Source organism: Phacochoerus africanus, chromosome 9, assembly GCF_016906955.1.
Source record: "Phacochoerus africanus isolate WHEZ1 chromosome 9, ROS_Pafr_v1, whole genome shotgun sequence".
Taxonomy (NCBI): domain Eukaryota; kingdom Metazoa; phylum Chordata; class Mammalia; order Artiodactyla; family Suidae; genus Phacochoerus; species Phacochoerus africanus.
Window position 1 is genome coordinate 39,134,119 of NC_062552.1, and position 17,699 is coordinate 39,151,817.

At 45.8% G+C, this 17,699-nt stretch overlaps 1 protein-coding gene across 3 annotated transcripts in view; it reads left to right on the forward strand.

The window, feature by feature from the left end:
- Positions 1-11,012, forward strand: part of BICRAL (BICRA like chromatin remodeling complex associated protein) — a 79,919-nt gene extending 68,907 nt beyond the window's left edge. For all 3 annotated transcript variants that reach the window (XM_047797667.1, XM_047797668.1, XM_047797666.1), the window contains exons 10-12: positions 1,433-1,527; positions 4,987-5,089; positions 7,180-11,012. In XM_047797667.1, coding sequence (XP_047653623.1) covers positions 1,433-1,527; positions 4,987-5,089; positions 7,180-7,967 — 986 coding nt within the window. In that variant the 3' untranslated portion in view covers positions 7,968-11,012. The remainder of the gene's footprint in view (positions 1-1,432; positions 1,528-4,986; positions 5,090-7,179) is intronic.
- The last annotated feature ends 6,687 nt before the right edge of the window (positions 11,013-17,699 follow it).

The window sequence follows — 17,699 nt, forward strand, 5'->3', positions numbered from 1 at the left end:
AAGTATAGCGATAAGGTCCCTCATCCCAGCCTAGAACCTGACCCATTCTGACCTCAGGCCCCGCTGCCTCTCCCAGCTGTGCTGCAGCCGAGTTCACCCTCCTTCGCACCACCCTTCCCAGCCTTGACCCCGTCATGCCCTCCTCTGCCTTCATCTCCCCGCGGCTGCCACCAGTCTTGCTCCCTGAGCCGAGTCTCTGATCAGAGCAGCAGTCAGTCCCCATGACCTTTCCTGGAGGTCCCGGGAAGAGCAGCCACGTCCAACATTAAACAGGGATGTGGAGGCTCTGAGAAAAGTGAAGTAGAAAAGGTGAGGCCTTTGAAGACACAAAAGGACAGACCACAGGACCATGATTTGTGAGATGCCACAGACCAGTTGGTGTCATTACGTGAAACAGGTCTTCCCAGCCCAGACAGTAGGACTTCACGGTCTCAACAATTTCATGTTTTCTTGCTATTGGAAGGAAGTGGTGGCTTAGGTCACGTAAATTAGTAGATCATTCTCTGATGTTTGCTGCTTGTCTGGTTTTCTTTTATAGATGATCTTAAAGGCATTATGTTTTTGGTATCCTAATTAGAGTAAAGTTAAACTAGTTTTAAAATGAGTTTCAGGAGTTCCCGTCGTGGCGCAGTGGTTAACGAATCCGACTAGGAACCATGAGGTTGCGGGTTCAGTCCCTGCCCTTGCTCAGTGGGTTAAGGATCCGGCATTGCCGTGAGCTGTGGTGTAGGTCGCAGACGTGGCTCGGATCCCGCGTTGCTGTGGCTCTGGCGTAGGCTGGTGGCTACAGCTCCGATTCGACCCCTAGCCCTGGAACCTCCATATGCCGCAGGAGCGGCCCAAAGAAATAGCAAAAAGACAAAAAAAAAATGAGTTTCAGAGAGTTCCCACTGTGGCACAGTGGGATAGGCAGTGTCTTGGGAGAACTGGGAAGCACGTTCAATCCCCTGCCCAGCACAGTAGGTTAAGGATCCAACATTGCCACAGCTGTGGCTTAGGTCGCAATTGTGGCTCGGATCTGATCCCTGGCTTGGGATATGGCCTGGCCTGTATACTGCAGGGGGGTGAAAAATGGGGGAAAAAAAGAGGAGTTTCTGGAGTTCCCTGGTGGCACAGCAGGTTGAGAATCTGGTGTTGTCACTGCTGTGGCTCAGGTTGCTGCTGTGGTGTGGGTTCAGTCCCTGGCCTGAGAACATCCACATACTGTGGCATAACCAAAAAAATTTGTAATGAGTTTCTGAGGTCACAGGCCAGTGAACAGTGAGGGAAGCAGTGCAGAAGCATGATGATTAACCGAGGAAGAGCTAAACCAAGAAGAGATAGTGCCGGACGTGTTTGAATAATGGAAGAGCAAAGCGTTTCGGCCCTAAGCAGTAAAAGACCAGGTGGTTTTTTGCACTCTCTTACTATTTTCCTTTCTCTCTTTTTAAAGTTGACAATGAATTCGAAACAGTTGCCACTCAGCTCCTAAAAAGGACCCAAGCTATGCTTAACAAGTACAGATGCCTGCTTCTGGAAGACGCCATGGTAAAGTTCTGCTACCAGGCACATTTGTTTCTTAAACTCCACAGGTCACAGCTCCTAATTCAGAGAGAAAAACTTCAAGGAATTACATTTTCCCAACATAGTTTAAAAGGCACAGATACTTAAGGAGTTCCTTTGTGGTGCAGTGGGTTAAGGATCTGGTGTTGTAACTCCAGCAGCTCCTATCACTGCTGTGCCATGGACTCAGATCCTGGCCTGGGAACTTAAACATGCCAATGGTGTGGCCAAAAAAAAAAGATAGTGACACTTAAAATTGTAGGAAAAAACTTATCTTTGACTGTACCTAATACCAACAGCAGCTACATTTGCTATGCTTTACATGGTTGACCACAATCAGTGCTATTGTTTTCCTGGTTCCCAGTGAGGAGCTAGGGCGTTGGTTACTCAATTTGCCCAACATTATATGGCCAGTAAGTTTGCAGTGTAACTAACAGAGCTAGGATGCAGACTAGGACCACCGAACTCCCACCCACACGCCAAGGCTGTCTACTGCCTCTCACCAGCTGGAAGACATGGGAGAGGCCTGGCAATACTGTTGGTGAAGATCGTTCAGAATAATATCTGAAAAGATGAGGTGGTGACAGACATTAAAATTAGTTTCGTCTTGTTTTCAATTGAGAGATCACTAATGTGTCATAAAAATCACGCTTATTTTCTAAATGTACAACCTGATGGATTTGAGTATGTTCACAAGACTGTGCACCCATCACCACTCCCTAATTCCAGAACATTCTCATCGCCCCCAAATAAAAACTAAAATTAGTTTTTAAAGCACTAGATAATTAGAGAAAGGAGTAAGATAGCTCAGAAAATGATAGACCAAACCTGTCTGAGATTTTTAGAAGCAGTGCTAAAATCATATAGACGTTAGCAAATTGATCTCTTAAGTGGCTTTGAGTCTTAGATCAGCTTTAAAAATGTATCTTGGGGGAGTTTCCTAGTGGCTTAGCAGATTAAGAATCTGTCATTGTCACTGCTGTGACTCCAGTCACTGCTGTGGCGTGGGTTCTGTCCGTAGCCCAGGAACTTCTTCATGTCGTGGATGCAGCCAAAAAAAAAAAAAAAGTACTTTGGGAGATTAGCTAAACTACATTATACACATCGTGTATACAGTATAGTATAAATATGTGTATGTATGTGTTTTTACTAAAATGTATATATTTACAGGCATACCTCAGAGATACTGTGGGTTTGGTTATAGACAATGGCAGTAAAGTGAATATCGCTTTAAAGTGATTCACACAAACTTTTTGGTTTCCCAGTGCATGTAAAAGTTATGTTTACACTATGCTGTGCTCTACAATGTATGTAATAGTGTTGCATCTGAAGCAACAATGTGCATACCATAATTTAAAAAATTCATTCCTAAAATATGCTAACTAACCCTCATCTGTGCCTTCAAGTGAGTTGTAATCATTTTGTTGGCTGAGGTTTTGAAATATTGGGATAATTACCAGAATGGGCTGCAGAGACAGGAAGTGAGCAAATGTTGAAAAAATGGTGCTGATAGACTCTCTTGACTCAGGGTTGACACAAACCTTCAATTAAAAAAAAACCAGGGGAGTTCCCGTCGTGGCGCAGTGGTTAATGAATCCAACTAGGAGCCATGAGGTTGCGGGTTCGATCCCTGGCCTTACTCACTGGGTTAAGGATCCAGCATTGCGGGTTCGATCCCTGGCCTTACTCACTGGGTTAAGGATCCAGCTGTGGTATAGGTTGCAGACTCGGCTCGGATCCTGCGTTGCTGTGGCTCTGGCATAGGCCGGTGGCTACAGCTCCGATTAGACCCCTAGCCTGGGAACCTCCATATACCTCTGGAGCGGCCCTAGAAAAGGCAATAAAACAAAAAGACAAGCAAAACAAACAAAACAAAACAAAAAACATAGTATCTGCAAAGTGCAATGTAACAAAGTGTGACAGTACTTATATATATTTATTAAAAAAAAAAAAAAAGCCACAGCTGTGGCACAGGTTGCAGCTGGGGCACGGGTTTGATCCCTGACGCAGGACCTTCCGTGTGCTGCAGTTGCAGCAAAAAATTAATAATAATAAAAATAAAATTATACTATCAAAGTCTGAAATTGTTGTTCTTATAGTTAAGATGTGATTCTATACAGCCAAAAATAGTTCTAAGGAAAGCCTTAATAAAAAAATATAATTATAGCGTAGTACAATATAAAGTGAAACATCCTTTTGAAAAGATTTCCAGGAGTTCCTCTTGTGGCTCATCGGGTTAAGAACTTGACTAGTATCCATGAGGATATTATGGGTCCTCACTCAGTGGGTTAAGGATCCGGTGTTGCCGAAAGCTGTGGCATAGGTCACAGATACAGCTCAGATCTGGCATTGCCGTTGCTGTGGCTGTGGTGTAGGCTTCACCTACAGCTCCCATTCAACCCCTAGCCTGGGAACCTCCATATGCCACAGGGTGCCGCCCTCAAAATAAAAAGAAGAAAAAAAGAAAGAAAATATTTCCAACATATTGGAAAATTTCTTAGGAGGAAATACGAAACGTACAGAACAGGAGTTCCATGATGGCTCAGTGGATTAAGGATCTGGCATTGTCACTGCTGTAGCTCTTGTTACTACTTTGGCTTCGGTTCCATCCCTGGCCCTGGAATTTCTGTGCTGAGAGCCTAGCCAAGGGAAAAAAAAGTACAGAACAGTGTAGTTACTGCCATTTTTGTGCAAAAATAAAGACGAATGTAAATTTGAGTGTGCACATAAAGTATCTCTGGAGAAGTTTATTAAACTGCGTGGCACGAGGCTGGGGAGGCAAAGAAGGAAGGCTTACTTTCACATCTCCTTTAGTACCTTTTGAAGTTTGTACCAATGTTGTAAATTACCTTTTCCCCAAAAGTACAATTTTTTTAAAAAAGTACATCCTATATATGTAGCAAGGATACATGCAACAAAATGGGACCAGAACCTTTAGACCACATTCTCCTTTTCTGTTTTTTTTCTTTTTGGTTCCTTTTTTCTTACTGGCCACCCTGTGGCGTATGGAGTTCCTAGACCAGGGATCAGATCCAAGCCACAGTTGCAACCCAAGCCCACATTCTCCTTTCTGATTGCTTCCTTTGTCCCAAAGACACAGAGAGATGTTTGTACTTGTATGCTTGCTAAAAGGCATCTGAGGAGTTCCCGCTGTGGCGCAGTGGTTAACGAATCCGACTAGGAACCATGAGGTTGCAGGTTCAATCCCTGGCCTTGCTCAGTGGGTTAACGATCCGGCATTGCATTGCCGTGAGCTGTGGTGTGGGTCGAAGACGCAGCTTGGATCCCTCGTTGCTGTGGCTGTGGCGTAGGCCAGTGGCTACAGCTCCGATTCGACCCCTAGCCTGGGAACCTCGTATGCCGAGGGAGCGGCCCTAGAAAAGACAAAAAGACAAAACAAAACAAAAAAAGGCATCTGAAATGACTACAGCCTCTCGTTTGCAGCGGATCAATCCCTCTGCTGAGATGGTGATGATCGACAGAATGTTCAACCAGGAGGAGAGAGCTGCCCTCTCCCGGGACAAGCGTCTGGCCCTCGTGGACCCCGGTAAGAAACTTCAGAGTAAAAGCAGAGGAGAGCTGCTGCCATGGTTCAGGAGCCGAGGCTTTGGGGACACTGAACCAACCTTTGGGGTAGGAGGCCTGAAGGTGGATCCTGGATTCTGGGGAATAAAAACCCAGAGTGGCGAGCAAGATATGAATACTCTTGAGTAGGTCTGTGTACTGCAAAATCCCAACTGCAATTTTCCATTCCATTAAGTGATTCTTTTTTTTTTTTAATGTTTTTATTATAGTTGATTTACAGTGTTGTGTCAATTTCTACTTTATAGCAAAGTGACCAAGTCATACATGTAAATATACATTCTTTTTCTCATGTAAACCTCCATCATGTTCCATTACAAGTGGTTAGATACAGTTCCCTGTGCCACACAGCAGGACCTCGTTACTTATCCATCCACTCCAAATGCAATAGTTTGCATCAGTTAAATGATTCTTCTTCCCATTGTCAACTCAAACTTCTCAGTCTTTCTCTAGTTTTTGAGAACTAAAGAAAGTCAGAAGGCTTCCCAGAAGCAACTAAACCTCAGTGGATGGTGTTACTATGTGCAAGGCCCCCCGGGGGTGGGTGTATCAGTGAAACTTGGTCCCTGCCCACAGGCTGGTAGACTGCAGTGCTCCTTGTAGGTACCATTCTCTCACCCTGTTGGCTTCCTGCCAGTGCATGTGTGCCAGGTTTGACCCACATTCTGCTTTTAAAAACGAATTCTTGGGTTTCCCATTGTGACTCAGTGGGTTAAGAACCTGACATTGTGTCTGTGAAGATGCAGGTTCAATCCCTGACCTTGCTCAGTGGGTTAAGGATCCAGCATGGCCATGAGCTGTGGTGCAGGTCTCAGATGCAGCTCGAATCTGGTGTTTCTGTATCTGTGGTATAGGCCTGTAGCTGTAGCTCCAATTCGACCTCTAGCCTGGGAACTTCCATATGCCACAGGTGTGCCCATAAAAAGAAAAAAAAATGAGGAGTTCCCGTCGTGGCGCAGTGGTTAACGAATCCGACTAGGAACCATCAAGTTGCGGGTTCGGTCCCTGCCCTTGCTCAGTGGGTTAACGATCCGGCGTTGCCGTCAGCTGTGGTGTAGGTTCAGATGTGGCTCGAATCCTGCGTTGTTGTGGCTCTGGAGTAGGCTGGTGGCTACAGCTCCGATTTGACCCCTAACCTGGGAACCTCCATATGCCGCTAGAGCGGCCCAAGAAATAGCAAAAAAAAAAAAAATGAGTTCTGTTTATTTTTTTTCTAGCCTTTAAAATGTTTTAAACCCAGAGTTCCCTGGTGGCTCCATGAGTTAAGGATCTGCTGTTGTCACTGCCGTAGCATGAGTTTGATTCCTGGCCTGGGGAACTTCCACATGCATAGCCAAAAAAAAGTTTTAAATCAAATAACTTGGAGCTCCCATCGTGGCTCAGCAGCAATGAACCCAACTAATATCCATGATAATGCAGGTTCAATTCCTGGCCTCACTCAGGAGGTTAAGTATCCAGCGTTACTGTGGCTGTGATGTAGGCCGGCAGCTGCGGCTCTGATTGGACCCCAGCCTTGGAACTTCCATATGGACAGGTGGGGCCCTAAGAAGAAAACAAATAAATCAAATAATAAATCAAGTAACATTAAAATAGTTCATGGAATATTGTTTTTACACATACTTTCACCGCCCTATAAAAGAAATGTTGAGGGGTTCCCATCGTGGCGCAGCAGAAACAAATCCGACTAGGAACAATGAGGTTTCAGGTTCGATCCCTGGCTTGCTCAGTGGGTTAAGGATCTGATATTGCTGTGGCTGTGGCATAGGCTGGCAGCTACAGCTCCTATTCAACCCCTATCCTGGGAATCTCCATTTGCTGCAGGTTCTGTCCTAAAAAAGCAAAAACAAAAACAAAAAAGAGCAAGAGAGCCCTCTAGCATCTTTTCAAAGAGGTTTGTCCTCCCCCACCCTGCAGGTATTGTGCTTCTGAGCCTTCTTGACTGTGAAAGACTGACTCGGTGGGTGGGCCGGGCTGGAGAGGGTGGGTTTGCACTGGCCCACTGAGGGCCTTCTTCTCTCATTCTTTCATTAATGTTCTCTTTGTTCCCTTTTCCAGAGGGTTTTCAGGCCGATTTCTGTTGTTCCTTCAAACCCTGTAAAGCTGCTCCTGAGACGCAGTTTGGCAGGAGTGACCAGCCAGGCAGTAAAGCAGCCAGTTCTGTGCATCTGCCGGCCAAGGCCCAGAGCAGAGACCGAGCCAAACCAGGCATGGCAGAACCAACAAATCATGACCAATTTCATCTAGTGCCTAATCACGTCGTGGTCTCCGCAGAAGGAAGCATTTCCAAAAAAAACGAATGCCTCGGCAGAGCCTTGAAATTTGACAAAATGGGCTCAGTTCCGTACCAGAGTGCGTCCGACGACAAAGGCAGCCGGAGAGACTCCCTGAAAGGCAGCGAGTGCTCGCCCGGCCCGGAAGGACACCGGAAAAACTTGTCCAGACCAGACCACGGTCCTGAGAGCAAACCCTCCAGCATCCTAGCGGACTCTCACCTGGAGCTGACGTGTAACAGCTCCTTCCAGGACAAGTCTCTGAGGAATTCTCCAAAGAATGAGGTTTTACACACGGATATCATGCGAGGGTCCGGCGAGCCGCAGCCGGATCTCCAGCTCACGAAGAGCTTAGAGACAACGTTTAAGAACATCTTGGAACTCAAAAAGGCTGGGCGGCAGCCCCAGAGTGACCCCACGGTTAGCGGCTCTGTGGAGTTAGACTTCCCCAGCTTTTCTCCAATGGCTTCGCAGGAAAACTGCCTGGAAAAGTTCATCCCGGACCACAGTGAAGGCGTCGTAGAAACGGACTCCATTTTAGAAGCAGCTGTAAATAGCATCCTAGAGTGTTAATAGCCGCAGTCCTCCCCGCCCCGGCCCGGGACCCGCCCGCCCCGCGGACAAGTCACATCCTTCCCTGGCAAAAGCGATGGAAACGGTCTCCTGTCTCCAGCCTGCTTGATCTTTCATCACAGGTTATTCTTTCTAATCTCGACCCCATCCTTTGTTTCAGAGCAATACTCGTCATGGTTACAGGGAAATCCTTTAGGAAGACTGATCCTTGTTAGAAAGCAGTCTGATAGGCCCTACACATTTCAAGTGTTTGGAAAGTGCTTAGAGTCCTTTTTTGTTTGTTTTATTTAAAAAAAGAAAGAAAACACTGTAACTCAGTGAGATCACAGTATACTTGGCCCTGGGTAAAATCCTGACAATCGTAAGTCATTTGAAAAGAACAAGACTTATTAAAGAAAATCAAATGGGACTGATAGAAGATACTTTTTAAAAAAAATATCCCACTGCATCTCCAAATTTTGGCTTTGGGGGGTGGTGTCTTGGGGTTGTGGTGGGCGGGAGAACCGTGGCTCTCCCCTCAGCCGGCTCTGAGCAGTCCGTCCCGGCTGCCTGGACCCACAGCCCAGGCGTGGGCACCCGCAGCGCGCACGCAGGGCTCCGCAGGGCTTCCTTGTTCATCGTTCAAGTGCTTTTCTGATGCTCCCAGAGCAAAACCTCACCTTTTCCGCATATCCACGTTGAATCTCATCTAGGGAACATTTTGTTCTGAGTTGCAACAGCATGACTCGAGGTAATCTCGCCAGGCTAAATAAAGGCAAAGAGAAACCAGTTAAAAGGCACAGTGTATAGGGGAAGCCGGGGTAGAGCCATGAGGAATATAATATGTATATATGTAAAAGCATATATATGTTAACTATTGAGAAAAAAAAACAAGCGTTTTGCATTCTATCATTGGATCTAGTCAACATACAACGTATGTTTTTGTTGGTTGCTGGGTTTTGTTTCATTTAACCTCTCTTCGCACCCTCTCCCACAACAAATAGCCAAGCGCATCAAAAGCACTTTCATTTGAAAACTATGTTGTAATTTTTCAGTTTAAACGTTAAGGGGACTTTGGCCTTGTTTCTGCTTCTTGTTGTCTGAGAACAGTAGTCGCCTCCCACCCCCGCCCCGCAGCGATCATTACCAAAACACAGACAAACCAAAGGTAGCCAGCCGGCCAGCCCGCCACCGAGAGGAGAGATCTGAGACACGGGATTCCCACTTGAGAGCCAAAGGACAGCCCTGTCACGGTTTGTGTTTGGCCCATGTCCACGTTCGTGAACGTGACTTAGTGCTTTATTTATTTATATTTCTTTTCAGGGAGCTTTCCCCATTTTCCTCTCTTGTATACCTGCCCCAGGCCATCGCGTTTCTGTTGTCACTTTCATCCTCAATGTCATTGTAACCGGCAGTATCTCCCAGCACTGGGAAAGCCACATGTGGCGTTGTGTGTACCCTCATACGTACAGGTGTGCGTGCGTGCGTGGGTCTGGGCTGTTCTGATCTGGAGGTCTTTTTGGCTGCGGTGTGCACACGCCCACCCGCGCTCTCCTTTCCTCTGTCCATCTCTCTGGCTTTTGAGGAGCACTCGCTGGCCCTTCCTCTAACTCGTTGCCAGGATCTGCCTCTGGCCGTTCCCAGAATGGGGACGACCCCACTGGCATCATGTTGGGCATTTCTTTTCCAGGTTGGCCTGTGATGGAAAGGAAGGCTTCTGATTCCTAGAAAACACAGCAACAGAAGACCTAGACTCTCCCCGCCCCTTCATCCCCTGCACAAAGAAACCCTTCAAGACAGCCAGCCTTCACCTTCTCCCTGCCCCCGCCCCCGAGCCAATAGAAATTGGAAAATCTGGGCCGTTTTACGGTTGCCATGTTTTCCTTCCTTGTGCCAATGTCCAAGTTGCGGATTCCCCCTTTTCTTGTATTGTAACATATTAGAAAGATAAGTTGGTGTTGCCAGTTGGAACTTTCTGTTTGGGCAGCCCTGGGGTGACACCCTGCCCTGAACCCCATGATTTCAGAGGCCCTTCTTCTCTTAGGCCTCATGCTCCCCTAATTCCTAGCAAGGCTTAAGGATGGTCCCTCCCGATCAAATTCTTCTCATTGTGGAAATTCGTGCCCAGAAGCCTTCACGTATGAAGTTACATTAATTACTTAATCAATGGAATTCTTAGAAGACGAGATAAGCTTCATGTACGTTGTCACCTCTCTTTCTGCCCTGTTCTGCCCTGCCGCCCCAGTCCTAGCTTTTCAATCTACCATCTGAAAGGGTTCTTTAAGCCCTGACACCTGTCTAGCAAACGGAGAGCCTAATTTACCAAAATGAAACTTGTAAATTTTTGTGTCCTTGTATGTAAGTTTACTTTTTATTGAGGGAAGATTCTAGATAATGACGAATGACGATTACGAAATGTATTTTACTCCTGTGATTAGGTCATAACTCGCATGTCCAGGCCCCTCTGGGAAAGGGTTAGAGCTCCGCCTGGGATGGCCAACATTCACTTGTTCAGGTTCCTTAGTCAAAATTCAGTTTTAGAACTACTTGTACTCAGTAACAAAAATCATTTTCTTTCTTTCTTTTTTTCCCCCTTTCTGTTGTTGTGGAAAAGCGTGAATTTGTTATTAAGCGTTTGATTTTCTGTGTCCTTAAGTACTGCCTAAAGATAAAAGCAAATTTTAAACTGGCAATTAAGAAAAAGAACTATTTTAGCTGTGAAGAATTTAGTAGATTTTGTTAGATTAGGGAGGCCTTACAGACTGACTTGACTTAAAGAGGACGCGTCACTCACTGTCAGTGTGGTGTGGGCTTTATTTGCTTCAATACCTTCATTTGTATAGTATGTCTCACTTGAAATTGCTTTGTATACATTTTGTAAAAATATTTATAAAATGTTTTGTAAAAAAAAGTATAACAAATTGCAGTTTATTTTGTTATGTTGGATAAATACTGTTAAAAGAAACCAGTCAGTAACTATATTGTTAATCCATGGTTAGGAAATGTTTAGTTGGAGATTACAAAATGAAACAACCATTGCAATACAGCCAAAGATTTGGGAAAATGTGCAACTGTGATTGTCTTGATTTTGCAAAGAGGAATGGCCGCTTTTCCCAGAAGAAAACGGTAAGTGTTGAGTGGGAGTTCTGTTATTAAATATATTTATCACTATCAAAAAGTAGCCCAGCCAGCAAAGGGATAGGATTTTTATTGCTCAGCCTTTCCACACAGTTACAAATTAAAGTTGGTCTGTGAGAAGGTTTAGTGCTGGACATCTCTGGTCTCCCTCCCCCGCTCACACGGGCGCTTAAGGAAGAGGGAACAACAAGTTAGATAAATGAGCCTCAATCTGCAGGAAGTTTCCCTGAATAATTATACGTCTTTTGTTTCTGCAGGTTCAAGAAAGCGAAGGGATAGGTAAAAAATGAAAAGCTCTTTTACATAAGACTTTTTCCAGAATTAACACCTGTCTCTTTGGCTTCATGCATTTGACCAAACTGCGTTAGGAAAACACCTCTGTAACCTTATCTGTAAAATCAGCCCCAGAAGGCCCTTCCCTCACAAGTGCGACTGTACCCAAAATGTTAGGGAAACTACCAGAGGGGAAACTTCTGGGGGCGAGGGTATAAGTTTCCTCAAATTTTTCTTCGGGGTCTAGAATTTATATTTATACTCCTTTATGGTTGAATTGCTCCCTCCAACCCCCACCCTCACTGCCACCCCCTTAGGAAATTGTTCTCATGGAACTAACGGAAGTTCGAATAATTATGGCGAGAACAGTTACATCAGTGAATGGATCCCTTAACCTCTTTGGCAGTGGTGTCCTGCAACAGAGCTTCCCTTCCTGCTAAGGACAAACGTGTGTCCAACATGACATTCCAGCCTCTTCAGGCCGTTTGCAATGGTGTGTCCCATGATAAAGAGTTAGAAGGATCATCTGGCTGCTTAGTTAGGAGCAGAGGCTGTGGGTTCTGCAGGGACATTCCCAGAGGAAAGACCAGATACCTTCCCTTAGGCTGGTTAAAGCCTTCTGCCCGGTGGATGGGAGCCCATGCTCCGGGAGGGGTCCTAGTGCTCCCTGATGACAGTAGCCAGGGGATTACTGGGGGAAGGGAAGGGGAAAAAAAGAAACTCCACCTTCTAGGGGCACTGAAACCGCATTGCTCAGGGAGGCCTCAGCCATGCTGTCCTCAAGGGGCTGGGACCTGGGTGCAGGCTGTGGCTCTGCTTCAAGCCTTCATGCTCTTGAGACAGAGGTAGGAATCGGGGCATCTGGCTTTAGGCACCAAATGCCTTATGGAGGGAGTTCCTGTCTGCTGCAGCAGAAACAAATCTGACTTGGAACCATGAGGTTGTGGGTTCCATCCCTGGCCTCGCTCGGTGGGGTAAGGATCCCGAGTGGCTGTGGTGTAGGCTGGCAGCTGCAGCTCTAATTGGACCCCTAGCCTGGGAACCTCCATATACGGTGGTCGAGGCCCTAAAAAGCAAAACAAACACATATGGAGGAGTTTCCAGATTCTGTGCTAAGTACTAGGGATCACGGCTCAATTAGGTGTGATTTCTACTACTCTCTAGGAGCTTGGTCTAGAGAGAAAACAAGCACACAAATAACTACACATCAAGAGAAGAAACGGGAGCTAAAATTCTTGCAGATTGCCACCTGGTAGAGAGCTGCCATCTCTATTCCCCTGCCCCTCAATTTCCATGGTTCTTAGTGCAGTTTCCTGAGTTATGTTTGAGGAAGAAAGGATACTGTTTTTGGCCATGCCCATAGCATGTGGGGGTCGAACCTGTGCCACAGAAGCAACCTGAGCTGCTGCAGTGACAACACCGGATCCTTAACCCACTGCACCACAAAGACACTCCAAAAAAAGTATACTTTTTGCAGAAATGAAGATAAAGGAATTTTAGAGTGTTAACCATGTGGAGAAATCGACTTCTGTGTACACACAACCTGTAGGAGCACATCTGTAGGATAAAGTGGATTCTCTAATGTGAATAGCCTGTAATTACACTGCTGCAGGTAAAACGCCTTTATAAGAGTCCCTCATCTATATTCCTTGTAAGCATGTGCTGGAGCCCGGCCTTTGAAAACACTTGCAAAGGTGAGAGAGAGCCTTAGGGAAAAATCGCCTCTATGAAAGTCCAGGCAAGCAGTCCAGTGGGTGGTCGGGGGCAGGCAGGCGCAGGAGGTGCATCTGGCAGCAGAGTCTGGAAACAGGTCCCAGGACCTCACCTAACACTTAATCAGACACCTTCATGCAAGTTCTTGCCTATAAACGAGGAAGACTTCTTGGGGTGTAAAGTGAAGTGTTATTGATGAAGCACAGAAGCTAGAAAACACTGATGTTCCATTTATCCCTGAAATGATTCAGAAAGTTTTGGGGTTTTCCATTTTGCATTTGGACTTGCCCACGGGGCACACGTGTCTCCTTCCTACCCTGGCTCTCCGCTGCCTGCCCCCACCCTCAGCAGGCTGCTGCCCTCAGCCTGTTCCCTCCTTTTCCCCTCCCACTTTTGCTCCCTTTGTTTGTGTCTCCTTGGGACCCAAAGCTGTTGTCCCTGTTGTCTTCCCCAACTCCAGGCGCGTCAGACTGCTCTTTCCCCACCCGCCTTCTGCTTACCCCATGTCACTCTCTGAGGAAGCCAACACGGAAACCGGGAAACCAAGTCAACTACAAGAAAGGTCATAGTCCAAGAAAGAGGTTTGGGGCAGATGGGAAACGGCAAACGGAGCCCACATTCGCTTTCGGGTATATGGGGTGCGGGGGTTTCGCCTTACTGAGAAGGCACTGCTCCATCTCTTTAGTGAAAAAGAGCAGGATTCCAAGCAATCCCAAAATGCAGCCAATACTGAAATAATTTACTGCAGTAAGGAAAGTAATATTATTCCTAGTATTTCAGGAAAGGGATCCTGGAGTCATTTCAGAGAACCACAAAATGTTGGTTCTGAAAGGAGTCTTTAAAAAAAAAAAAAATGTAGTCAAGTGGTTTCTAAAACAGGCAAATCTCAAGAACCTAATTGCCCAGAGAGCTCTTTCTTAAACTAATGCATAGGAGTCCCCTTGTGGCTTAGCAGAAATGAATCTGACTAGTATCCATAAGGACGCAGGTTTGATCCCTGGCGTTTCTCAGTGGGTTAAGGATCCAGCATTCCCCTGAGCTGTGGTGTAGGTTGCAGACGTGGCTGTGGCTTAGGCTGGCAGTTACAGCTCCAATTCAACTCCTAGCCTGGGAACCTCCATATGCTTCAGCCCTAAAAGGACAAAACAAACAAAATCAAACAAAAACACTAAGGCATATGTGAAAAACAAAGGACACACCACAACATATGTCTTTCTCCCATTCCAGGCCCCATTCCCATTTCCCCAAAATAACCCCTGTCAACACTGTCTTGTATACCCTTCCAAAACTGATACATACATTTATAGCCAAAAAACAAAACACAAGAAAACAACTGTGAAACACTCCTACACGCTATACTGTATCTTGCTTTTTCAAATGTAACCAAATATTTGGGAGAATTACAGCTTGGAATCTTTGGCTTTAAGCAACAGAAACCAGTCTGGTTGGTTAACCAGCCTAAAGGAGTTTTAGAGGAAAGACAAGTTTTAAAGGGAAGATAGAAGAACCTCCAGGCTTAAGAAAGACCAGAATAAGAAAATTCCAGGAGATCTTAGTAGGTGGAAATCCTTAAAAGTCTCTCCCCAGGAGTTCCCGTTGTGGCCCAGCAGAAATGAATCTGACTAGGAATCATGAGGTTGCGGGTTAGATCCCTGGCCTCGCTCAGTAGGTTAAGGATCTGGCATTGCCGTGAGCTGTGGTATAGCTCTCAGACACAGCTTGGATCGGGCATTGCTGTGGCAGTGATGTAGGCGGGTAGCTGTAACTCTGATTCGACCCCTAGCCTGGGAACTTCCATATGCCTCAGGTGCAGCCCTAAAAAGAAAAAAAAAAAAAAGTCTTGCCCCAAACCTCTTCCATTTCTTCCATAATCATTCTGCTAAAGATTCAAAACCTGGAGGAGAGAACCCTAAAGGGTCTTTTGGGGAGGTGAGAAGAGTTGAAAAGAGACCCCCTTCAATTTATATGTTGGGAGGGCCATCATTTGGATTAGATGCCGCACCCTCTGAATAATGTACACAGTGAAGGAGATCAGTCCACAAGAGAAATGGGATACTGTCAAGAAATGGGGATGGAGAGAGTTCCCATCGTGGCGCAGTGGTTAACGAATCCGACTAGGAACCATGAGGTTGCGGGTTCGGTCCCTGCCCTTGCTCAGTGGGTGAATGATCCGGCGTTGCCATGAGCTGTGGTGTAGGTTGCAGACACGGCTCGGATCCCGCGTTGCTGTGGCTCTGGCGTAGGCTGGCAGCTACAGCTCCGATTAGACTCCTAGCCTGGGAACCTCCATATGCCATGGGAGCGGCCCAAGAAATGGCAAAAAGACAAAAAAAAAAAAAGAAAAGAAATGGGGATGGATGTCAACAGGCCGAAAAATAAAAAAATACTCTCTACTGAGATTTTGGGACATAAAGACCTACCTCACTGCATTTAATTGCATAGTCTTTCATAATTTATTTAGCCATTCCCTAATGATGCACAACTGAAGTAGCCAAGAAAAAAGAGAACTGCGGCCTATGAGGACAGGACAGGCTAAAAGGAATAATTTTTTTTTGGCCACACCCACAAGATGTGGAAATTCCCAGGCCAGAGATTGAACTTGTACCACAGCAGCAACCTGAGCCATGGCAGTGACAATGCCAGCTCATTAACCCCCTCCCTGTGCCACAAGAGAACTCCAAGATTCTTCAGGTTGCAAATGGCCATGCCCCATTCTCATTTAGTAACCTTACTTTGAAATTTAAGAAAAAATCTCAATTCTTGCCCAGTGCCCAGGGCACATGCGCAATGCTAAGTAAACATGTATTAGTGAACATTTTGGGGTTGAAGACAACGCCATCTCTCTCTCTGGACCGGTCGGGCTTTGGCTTTGGCACCGAGAATAAGTGTTCTCCTAGCACCATCTGCTGGCACTGGAAAGCCTTGCCTGAATCCTGACCTCCAAGTCTTTTTTCAGCCAGGAGTATTGTTGCATTGTTAATACCTCTGAAATACCTTTTATCTATAGACAAAGGATATTACAAAATAATGACTTATTTTCATTCCTTGTTTACTGTTTAATGAATGTGTTACACTTTAGTGTCCCTTCTCTATTTGCTTTTTCACAAACTAAGACACATGGTGAGATGCTGAAAGAGTAAGCATGAGGCTTGAGCCACAGTTGGTGACTCTGAAGGCCATGTTGTCCTTTGACATTTATTTATCAGGTTCTGGATTCTGCGCATGGCACTGTCTTTCTGGTTGTCTTAGATGCATAGCACATACCAATGTGATGCCTTGAGTTTAGATGGTTAACCAGCCCCTGCAGGTGCCTGTTGTTGTGAGAGGTGCTGTAGAAGATTCAGAGATGTGATGACTTCCCTGCATTCAGAGAACCCTGTCTAATCAGGGAAACAATAAACCAAACAATACAGGATAAAGTCTGTGGTGATGCCTTTAAGTGCTGACTGTCAAACAGTGACATTGCCTTAGACCTTAAAATAAATATACATAGACTGTGCTAGACATTTGGCAATGCCTGGAGACAAGAACTATGTCACCACTAGGATGGAGATGCTACTGGCATGCAGTGGGTAGAAACCTGGGATGCTGCCAAATATCCTACAACCAACAGGACAAAGAATTATCTGGCCCCAAAAGCCTATAATGCCGAGAAACATTAAAAAAAATTTTTTTTTTTGCTTTTTTTTTAAGGCTGAACCCGCAGCATATGGAGGTTCCCAGGCTAGGCACTGAATCAGAGCTACAGCTGCTGGCCTACGCCACAGCCACAGCCACATCAGCTCCGAGCCACCTCTTTGACCTATGCCACAGCTCATAGCAACACCGGGTCCTTAACCCACTGAGTGAGGCCAGGGATCGAACCCCCAACCTCATGGTTTCTAGTCGGATTCTTTCCCCTGTGCCACTACAGGAATTCTTAAAAAATAAACATGCTGAAGGAATTCAGAAAAAGGAGAGACTTCTCAAGATACTTGCTAGTCGTGAGTTCTCTTGTGGCTCAGCGGGTTAAGGTCCAGTGTTTCACTGCTGTGGCTCAGGTCACTGCTGTGGCACAGGTTTGATCCCTGACTCAGAAACTTCCACATACTGAGGGGGCCGCCAAAAAACAAAGGAAAGAAAGAGAAAGAAAAGAAAAAGAAAAAGCCCTTCTAGTCAAAATGCACTTGAAGCATCCCCATCACTTTGAATCACGTTTAAAATGCAGAATATTGACTCCCCGCCCCTCCTGAATAAAAACGTGATTTTAACAAGATTTTCATGTGACTCCTATGCACATTAATGCTTGAGACACACTGGTCTGGAGGTTTCCATTAAAGACAAGACGTGAGTTTTTATTTCTTTCTGAAGAGCAGGAGAGAAGGAAACCTATTCCAGATGGTGAGAGCTATTATGAGGGAGTTCTGAAATCGCAAGTTGCAATTTCTCGTTTTCGGTGCAGCAGGAATAATAACACAGTGTTAACTGCTTACTGGACTTTGTTCTAAGCGCTTTATGTGGAGTAGCTCATATAACTTTCCTAAGGCTATTAGGCAAGATCCGCTATTACGTCCACTTTTTGGGTAAGGGAAACGAAGGGATAGAGGGACCCACTTGATCAGGGACCCACTGACGAAGCCAGGCCGAGGG